Consider the following 10,352-nt stretch of genomic DNA (forward strand, 5'->3'; position numbering starts at 1 on the left):
TCGGCAGCCACAGCTTCTCTGGGCAACCTGTGCCAGTGCCTCACCACTTTCACAGGGAAGAATTTCTTCCCAATATCTCATCTCATCTAATCCTCTGGCAGTGGGAAGCCATTCCCCCCATCCTGTTATTCCATGATCTTGTACAAAGTTTCTCTCCATCCTTCTTGTAGGCTCCCTGGTACTGGAAAGTCACAGTTAGGTCACCCTAAGGGATCTCTACCAAAAACCACTGAGCTTTCAGGAAGGCTCAGTACGGGTGTTTGGCCAACTCAGGCTCTGTCCTAGTTGTGGGTTTTCAGGTTGTTCATGGAATGGGAAGATCCTGTTATTCCATGATCTTGTACAAAGTTTCTCTCCATCCTTCTTGTAGGCTCCCTGGTACTGGAAAGTCACAGTTAGGTCACCCTAAGGGATCTCTACCAAAAACCACTGAGCTTTCAGGAAGGCTCAGTACGGGTGTTTGGCCAACTCAGGCTCTGTCCTAGTTGTGGGTTTTCAGGTTGTTCATGGAATGGGAAGCAGAGAGGGAGCAGTAGATCAGCCAAGTGATCTACTGGAGCATTTGAGCACCACTTCTAGGGAAAACTGCCAATACAAGTCATAGAATGCATCATAGAACCATAGAATGGTTTGTGTTGGAAGGGACTTAGAAGATCATCTAGAAACTCCCTGCTATGGGCAGGGACATCTTCCACTAGCCCAGGTTGCTCCAAGCCCCATCCAACCTGGCCTTGAAATAGCAATGGAATATGTCTGTGGAAGTTGTGAGAGATTTCAAACATAACATTCCAAAATAGTATCACATGCCAGTGACCCCTGGTGATAATATAATATGAGCAATGCATTATGGGCTACACTTCAGGGTGAGAGGAAACAGCCTCAAGTTGCTCCATGGGAGGTTTAGACTTAAATCACAGAAAGGGTTGATAAGCACTGAAAGAGACCTCACAGGTCAGTGGTGGAGTCACCACCCCTGAAAGTGTTCAAAAAATGTGTGACTATGGCACTTGGAGACATGGCTTAGTGATGAATATGGTGGCAGTGCTGGGTTAACAGTTGAACTTGATGATCTTGAAGGTCTTTTCCAACCTTCCAACCTTTTTTTTTTCCAACAACCTTTTTCCAACCTTTCATGATTCTATGACTCTATGATTTGGCCTAAAGTGCTTCTCTTGAAACACCCGGTGTGAGCAGCTTTGAGGGCATAACATCATTCTAGGCTGAGAACAACCCAGTAACTCCCATTCTCACCTCCAAGGAGCTCATGGAGAGAGTGGAGACTGTCTCACTCTTGGACACCACACCTGAGTTCCCTGAGTCAGCTGTGTCATCATGATTCTATGACTCTATGATTTGGCCTAAAGTGCTTCTCTTGAAACACCCGGTGTGAGCAGCTTTGAGGGCATAACATCATTCTAGGCTGAGAACAACCCAGTAACTCCCATTCTCACCTCCAAGGAGCTCATGGAGAGAGTGGAGACTGTCTCACTCTTGGACACCACACCTGAGTTCCCTGAGTCAGCTGTGTCACACAGGCTGTTGGGAATCTGTGACTCATTGGAGATGTTTTGTGGAGCCAACTGCTGCTGCTGCTGGATCATGGCAGAACCCTGAACCTCACTGCATGCCATGGCCACAGGCTCCCGGGGAGGACTCTTGACCACAAAGCCTGGGTCAGTAGCCATACTGAGGTGGATGAGCCGTGTCTGAGGCATCTGGTCAATATTGATGCTGTATTTGCCCTCGTCTTTGGGCGCTTTGGCCCGTAGGGTGGACGTGTTGGTTGGCAGGATGACGTAGCTGGTGTCCAGGGTTTGTTCCTGTGCCCGGGAGAGCTCTGAGTCCAACTTCTTGAAGATGTCCCCGTCACAGATGTAGATGGATTTGGGTGGTTGATTCTTGTCCTTCTTCAGAGTGAGGGAGTGATTGCTGAAATCATTCAGGTTGATGGCCCCCAGGTAGTGTGGGGAGCCCTGAAGATGCATCTTGGAGACATTGGCTGGAAGACTGTTAAAGTTGGATGACCCTTTCTGGTGGTTGAGTTTCAGTTTCTCCTCATCTGGCAGTGATGGACGCTTCAGAGTTCCTGTGATGGTGGAGGTTCTGCAGGTGGTGATGTCTTTATTCAACACTAGGGAGACAGAGAAGTGTTTTCAGCACCTTACTGAGGTTCTTGCTAACACATCAACACACCTATCAGAGTCACACTATGCCAGCATGTTCCCTTGCACCTCTCAGAGTGAGGCCTTGGTGGCAGAAAAAGGCTTCATATTATTTATACTTTTTAAACCCCCAATACTGAAGCCAAAATGAAAGCTAGAAAGAGAAAAAAAACCCTTCTCACTTTGAGAAAGTTGTGATGAGAATTTTCCAACACAATCATGGCCAAAACTCCCATCTAGGCCAGCACATATTATCAGATTGATAACAATATCTTGAAAAATCAATACATGGATATATATTTACTACATGTAGTATATGTTTATATATGAAATATATATATATATATTAGCCTATGGAGTAGAATTCTTTAAAATAAAAGGTTGTTTTCAGGTAAAAATAAATATTTGATGCAGAAAATAGCTGAAACGAAGCAGGAAGGAGAGACTAGACATGGCACTTAGTGCCAAAGTCTAGTTGACATGGTGGTGTTAGGTCATATATTGGACTTGATGATCTCAGAGTTCTTTTCCAGCCTGATTGATTCCAGGATTAGAAATTATTTCAAATACAATTTTTTCTTTAAACAAACTGAATTACTTCAAGTTGTTCCTTTGTTGAATAGTTTCAGCATCCAGTAATTTGGTATTTTTAAAAAAAAGCATGTTTTGTTATCAATTTCTAACTGCTCTTCAAAAATCCTATGTTCTAGTAAACCTCTGTGAGAGCTAATTATTTAGTCATTTGCAATTTCCCTTCAGGAAGAAAGGAGTGCCATGAATAATCCTTAATAGGAGAGGAAAACTTTAAACTGAGGAGGAAGTGAACATGCCATAAAGGACACATAGACTCATTCCCACACAACACTGTCCACAACAAAACATCTGCCCCTTTTCTAGGCATAGTAATCTAATGCTCAGTTGACTTCAGGCTGCAACAAAGACTTTAGGAAGATAATGATGCTAACCTTGATGTCTCCATGAATGGAAAATCAGACTATGGGGCTCGGACAAACTGGTGTGGGACTGAAAGCTACTTACCAGTAGGAGAAATAAATGGATATTCCCCTTTCACCCATCTCAGGAGGAAATAAAAAATAGGTAAATAGATCTTTTTTGGACCAGAGAGAAGGATCTTTTGGGTAACCTGATACTATTCAGCTGCTCCACCTGGGACAGAGGTGGGACATGACTTAGGCATCCCATGGGATTGAGGACACACTAGTTTTCCTGCCAACTCATGATGGGAGTGAGGGAAGATCCAAGCTCCCCTCCAAGACGACAGAGCAGGGAAGGCAGGAAGACAAGGAGACCAAGTGGAATAAAAGAACTTTTTAAAAGCTTTGAAGCTAAACACTTTGGGTGTAGCCATGGCATCCATGATCTTCTTGACGTGGCTAGAGGACACACTAGGATAAATCAGAACAAGTCAAATCCTTTGCCTGGGAGTGTCAGTGAGGTTTATTGATCCAGGCTCTTTGCCATGCTCACACTGGCTGTGGAAAACAGGTTTGGAGAGGTTTCCACTAAGCAATCTCCAAACATGGAGCAGAGTGAGCTTTCAACACTGAGCCATGGACCAAATCCTACCAGTGGATCTAAGTCATGAGTGGTAGCAGCCACGTCTCCAATCCATCATGACAGGACAGCTGGTGCCTCCAGGAGAAACCAATGGACAGATCCCTATTTTTTGTTATTTATTAAGCAGAAAGCATGGGATGATGCACCATATAGAGAGGTCTCTGAAATGGGGATTAGCTACTTGGCTTGATGCAGACTAATAGCATTTTATCAGAGGAGGAAAATCTCTTTAGGCAGACATCAAATTGTACAGCTGTGCTGGCAAAGGAAGGGAAAACCTGGGCTGTGAGCAAGCTGCTGATCCAGAGTCTCCTGCCCTGAAGTCATGTGAAACAAATCAGCTCCTTCCTTTCCTCTGGGAAGTTTGATTTGGGAGCAAGAAATGTGGTAGGAAATCCAGAAAGGCTCCTTTAATACAGGAGTGCAGAGTCTGCCTTGGCTTCCAGCACAGAGTGAGCTGCTGGCTGTGTGTGCCAACAACCAGCCTGGATGTTGAGCATCCCTTCAGGTCAGACATGGTCTTACACAGGTTTTTCCCACGTGATTTTTTGGAACTGAGACGTTAGGTGTCAAAAAAGCAGGAGGAAGACAAATGAGAAGAGGCAGACAGCTCGAAATTAGATTAGAGAGTGTGAGACAGAGAAACAGAGAGGGAAAAAAAAAAAAGAATGGACAAACCCTGAAAAGAGATAAATGGACAGAAAGAGACCATGAAATAAGATATCACAGGGATAAGTGAGATAAATATACTGCGACTGTGATAAGCACAGGGAGAGGGAGTGAGGCAGAGAGGACAGGAAAAGATAAATAAGATATAGATAGATATTAGACAGATAAATGATAGTGACAGTGACAGACAATACACAGAAACACAGTGACAGGGATAAATGTTGACAGAGATAGAAATACATAAATAACAGGTACAGCAAGACAGACAGCTGAGGACAGAGATAAATAAGTGATTGCAAGACAGAACCAAAGAGATGAATTATAGATAAATACATTAGGAGCAGATAAATAAATGATAGATGAGATACAGGAAAAGATAAATGAAAAGGACAGGTAGATGTTTAGAGAGAGAGAGAGAGAGAGAGAGGGGAGAGAAGAGAAAGAAAAAAGGCAGGGAAGGAAGGAAGGAAGGAAGGAGAGAGAGAGAGAGAGAGAGAGAGAAAGAGAGAGAGAGAGGTTTTCCCATAGTGGTAACTGAACACACAGTGTGTATTGTCCTTGGCTAGGGAAGATCCTGGTTTGGAAGATCTAGGAAAGAGAAGAGAGAGAGAGAGAGAGAAAGAGAGAGAGAGAGGTTTTCCCATAGTGGTAACTGAACACACAGTGTGTATTGTCCTTGGCTAGGGAAGATCCTGGTTTGGAAGATCTGAATTCTAAGCAAGTGCCAAGCAAGCTGATAGTTCTCTTGCTTGGGAGAAGGGAGAAGTCTGGGAGGGTAAATGAAAGCCTAAATATCTACAAAGGGTAAGAAAAATAACCTCAGCCAAGTGGTCAGACATGCCAGGGCCAGGAGAGGACAAAACCTGCAGAGACGAACAGGTAGCAAAGGAGGGTCCAGGCAGCACAGACACCCCCAGGGTTCTCAGCAAAGAGACTCTCAACTCATGCACATCTTCAGGCTCAAAAATGAACCTGTGTGATTGAACACACAGCAGAAAGGTGCAGGCAGAGGAGACACCTGACCCACCTCCATATGCACACGCAGTGTACAACAGCACTACCAGTGTGCATGGAGCCAGGGGGAGTGGTGGGAAGGCTCACCAGATTCCAGACCTTCTCAAAGACACCTTTCCTGAGCACAGAGCTGTCTGAGGTTGGCCTGATCCCTTGGGTTGCTAAACCAAAGAAGGATCATAGTAGGAAGAGATGGATCCCATCTCTTCTTCCTTGATGCTCTTCTCTGCCACTGTGTTACACGGGTCATTGGCAAAAAATCATACCTTGGAGGCAAAGCTTAATCTAAGTTAAAAGGCCAAAAGAGCTATGGAAAAATAGGGTAAGCAAAAGGAGAATTAGGAATGTTGCTTTCTTTTGGCCAGGGTTGGTAGTAAGGGCAGCCCACACAAATACATGCAAGGCACAAAGACACACACAGAGAAAACACAAAGGGGAAAAAAATGGCCTAGTTCAATCCCCAAACCAGGTCACTTGTTGATTCTCACCTGTGATGTGCTCACCTGATCTACAAGCCATATCCACATCCTTCTCAAAATCGGTCTGAAAGACAGAGAACACAGAGGATGTGGTCAAAAAGGAGGTGGTGGAGGAGAGAAAGCCATTTGGAGAATACAAACCCCACTTTAATCAGCAAGGAGGACACAACCATTGCCAGCAGAGTAGAGACTTTTCATTTGGGTTTTGATACATAGACAACAGGTCACTTTTTTTTCATCTGTGGCTTTTCAACTTGAAGCATTGATAAAGCTGTAACACTGCTTTCCAGCTGGGTTCATCTGCTCATCCATACACTAACTCCTGGGCTGCAGATTCAAGTATCCCCCTGGAACATGTTTATGTACAGGGAACAGGTTCCTGGCCCAAACTGGCTTGGATATATCACTTCAGGCATAGTTTAAGTGGATTCCTCTCCACTCATTAAAGATCTGGGGATGCTGCTGAGAACACTCCATCCCCACTGGGTTTCCTTGTGATCTATCACCAAGTCACATGAAATGGAAACAAGTCTCTGCTTCTGAAACTCTGAGCATGAAAAATCAATGGTTCCTGCAGGCTCAAAGGCTGAATAACTTTTTCAAGTGGTCTGTAGAGCTAAAGGAAACTCCTTTCTTCTCCCAGTAGGAGTTAATCCTTTTTCTAAAGCTTTTAGCAGATAACATTTCAAAGACCTGGATACCCTGAGTCACAGCTGGCTGGGAGTTTGCATGGGATAATGGCAAGGCTGTGGACTAGCAAAAGGTAGAAGAGTTCACTGATTATTCCTAGTACCATTTCAAAAAGACACTTATTATATTTGTGTTAATGTCATTGAATGCATTGCAGCTCAGGAAAAATCCCCATTCCCCTGGGATAAACACTTAAATATCAGCCAAGTTGAGATCCAAGAGTTTTTGAAGAGCTGTTTGAGGAACTATCTCAACCTTCTTGATGTTAATTTCTCAGTAAATGATTTGGGATATCAAATAAATCTGAAAAGAACAGAAGAGAAATACAACTGAACTAACATTTAAATGGGCAAATGGGATGACACAGAGAAATCTAATCTCATTTTCCTGATAGGAGTTGCAGAAAAGTGTAGCTGAACAGCCTGTGCTAGTTCTGCTGATAAATAAATAAAAGATAGGTTTATATTTAATACCAGTCAACAAGATTTTGTGGAAAACAGTTCTACCCAGCTAAGCCTCTTTTCACTAGTTGGGCAGATTTGGAGATTACTGGAAAAGGTAACAGGAAAAATGCCATCCTGCAAAGCTTTTGATTTCTCTGCCTATGTTACAACTCAGCCACTGTAAAATAACATTGTGCCCCTCTAAAATATCAGTGAGGAGTCATCATTCACCTCTAGATCCCAGAGCTTTTTGTGTCTGAGTGTGAGGAAGCTGATTGTAAGCTTTTTGCTTTTCAACACATCCATCTCCAGTGCAGAAGTAAATGTAATATTGCTAAAAGACTTGTAGCTGACAGAGAATTTTGCAAGGTGGCTGATAATGAATGAAAATGGGAAGAGAGAAGAATCTCCAGCTTAGGATGGTGACAATAAAACCAAAAATATAGCATCCAGAGTTTGAAAGGATGCTGAGAAGCTGAAGGGAGTGTGGGAAAGGGTTATATAAAGAATTTGAAGGCACATGTCTTGCAGAGGGAGAAGAAAAAAAAGCTCTGGGTGTGTCTTATAGATAGAGAAGCAAAAAGCTCTGGGTGTTAACTCGGTGAAAGGGATAATGAGACTGGATATGATTATGGTGTCTATTATTGAAGAAGCAAAAGTCCCAGGCACACAAGGGGCTTTCTAATTACACACAATTAGGCAGAGAGAAAACCTGTCTGGAAATGAGAAGACTCTGCATTTAAATGAGGAATGAGGCACCTGTTTGGAACAAACTCCTATAAGGTGTGAAGGAATTACACAGCTCTGTCTTGCCTCAAAGTTTGTGCTGTTTGGAATGATACCTTGGACCCAAGCACAAACTGCTTTGTAAGCACAGGAGTGACTGGAAAAAACATCATCACTGGGTTATGATGTAGTTCTAATATTAACTAGATGTTTTAAGAGCTTGTTCACATCTTGTGATTCTCCTGATGTCTTTACCCCAACCTCAGAAATTGAATGTTTCTTATATCAACTACACCGTAACAATCAAGCAGATTCAAGACAAAGCCACATAGCTTATTCCTCTAAGGTCTTATCCAAACTGTTTGGAAAGGATTTACACAGCAGGACCAAGATTTACAGAGCTTAAAGTCTATTCCCACTGAGGCAATGGAAAGAATTGTGGCTTGGAGAGAAACAAATCCCTTTGAGACAGCAACTTTACCATAATTACCAAACAAACTGTGATTAAACCAGTATTAAACTACTACCTCCTAACTCCAGCTAGGACAGAGCAGAGTGATGGGAATGAAAAGGTCTGGAAGACCTGGGAGGTATTTTGGCTATTTATTTTCTGGGAAATAAAGGATCTCACCAAGATATCTGCAAATGGTGGTGTGTAAGTTTGAGGCCTTTAATATTACAATGAATAAAACAAGATTTGTGTGGAAAAAGTCTCTTCTAAGTGCTACATTTGCTTAAGAACAGGTTTAAAGGGAAAAAGAATTACGATTGCCACATCTCTGATGGGCAGAGGCTTCTCTTCATCAGTTAGGGGTTAAAAATGCCCAGAGGGATCTTAAAAACACACTAGGTGGTAGTTTTCCCTACCATTAGCTGAGCATGTCCATTCTGGAATGACCCCCCTGAGTCTCCATTGCCTTCTTCCTGGCGATCCACAACTCGGCACTTCACAGCATCCTGGACCTGCAGGGATAAAGGGATTGGCAAAAGTCAAACAGACCAAACCATGTTAAAATACACTGAAGGACAAAAATAGCCCCTTGATGGATCAAAAGAACATAAGCTTAATTTAGCAGCATTCAGGTGTTTATTTCAAATGGTTTATATGTTGCAGATTTTACATATTAAATAGCAACTCAAAGGTTTTACAGCAATCCTGGGTCAGTGTATAGGTCATTTCTAGTTGCTTGATTTATAGAGTTAAAAATCAAAGTCCTAGAATCATAGTGTGTTAAGGGGTTGGAATGGACCTTAGAGATCATCTAGTTCTAACCTCCTGGCCTGGGCAGGGACATCTCCCACCAGAGCAGGTTGCTCAAGGCTTTATCCAACCTGGCTGTGAACACTGCCAGGGTTGGGGCAGCCACAGCCTCCCTGGGCAACCTGTGCCAGTGTCTCACTACCCTCACAGTAAAAATTTCTTCCTAATATCTAACCTAACATTCCCCTCCTTCAGTTTCTTCCCATTACTCCTTGTCCTGTCACTGCAGTTCCTAATCAAGAGTCCCTTTGCAGATTCCCTGGAGCCCTTTCAGACCCTGGACCATTGCTCTGAGGTTTCCACACAACCTTCACTTCTCCAGGTTGAACAGCCCCAACTCCCTCAGCCTGTCCTCATAGGGGAGATGCTCCAATCCTCTTATCAACCTCGTGGCCTCCTCTGGACTTGCTCCAACAATTCCATGTCCTTTTTATGTTGGGGCACCAGAACTGTGTACAGCACTCCAGGTGTGTCTCACCAGAGCAGACTAAAGGGGGAGAATCACCTCCTTTGACCTGTTGTCCACACTCCTGTGGATGCAGCCCAGGATTTGGTTGGTTTCTGGGCTGTGAGCTCACACTGCAGCTCATGGTGAGTCTTCAAGTTTGTAGTTTGCAATACTTTCACAGCAGATGTTACTGCAAAATCATTATATTGGGGTCTACAAAGTCTGCTGATGATCCTGTAATATATATGTCTGATCCAAAAACCCCTGAAATCAATGGGAAACAATCCCAGTGACTGCAGTGGGAGCTGAATGCAGGCCCATGCTCATAATGCAATTAGTCAAAGGAGTCTCAGCCAAGCCAGTGGTGTAATTCCATTGATTTCATTGGCCTGACATAAGAAATTAATCTGTTTTACTTAATTTAAAGGAGCTGTAAGAAGATAAAATGAATATTGAGAAAAAAGCCCCTTCCTGTCTCTGTTATTAATAGTTTCTCCAGTTAGGAAGATGAAAAGAATAAAAGCAACATAAAAGATTCGTCCTTTTCTTCCCCGATATAATTTACCATTTGAAATCTCCACAGGGAGGCTGGATAGAATTTCCTCAATTTCCTTGCTTGATTATTGCTGGCTCTACTTTCCAGCTGGAATATCGAGGCATTAATGCCAACATACATTTCCTTCTGTAAATCTCAGTGCAATTTGCCTCTCTTGAAATCAAACAAATTACTTTTGTAACATTGCCTTTTTGGAGGTAGGATGAAAACATTCTGGAAAGATTAATTTTGGTGTTAAATAAGGAAAACCTGACATCTTATCCAATCTATGATTGTCCACCAAAATCCACTCTGCAGTACACTCAGCATTTATTCATCCCTCTTTC

General features: G+C 43.0%; 1 protein-coding gene across 1 annotated transcript in view; it reads right to left on the minus strand.

Moving 5' to 3' along the window:
- BAI1 (brain-specific angiogenesis inhibitor 1) overlaps window positions 1–10,352 on the minus strand; it is a gene marked incomplete at its 5' end in the record, with an annotated part of 43,285 nt that overhangs the window by 17,016 nt on the left and 15,917 nt on the right. Inside the window, 3 exons of the mRNA XM_009076529.1 lie at window positions 1,452–2,131; window positions 5,912–5,966; window positions 8,629–8,724. Of these exons, the coding sequence (XP_009074777.1) occupies window positions 1,452–2,131; window positions 5,912–5,966; window positions 8,629–8,724 (831 nt within the window). The remainder of the gene's footprint in view (window positions 1–1,451; window positions 2,132–5,911; window positions 5,967–8,628; window positions 8,725–10,352) is intronic.

Source organism: Acanthisitta chloris, unplaced genomic scaffold (genome assembly GCF_000695815.1).
Source record: "Acanthisitta chloris isolate BGI_N310 unplaced genomic scaffold, ASM69581v1 scaffold2256, whole genome shotgun sequence".
NCBI lineage: Eukaryota > Metazoa > Chordata > Aves > Passeriformes > Acanthisittidae > Acanthisitta > Acanthisitta chloris.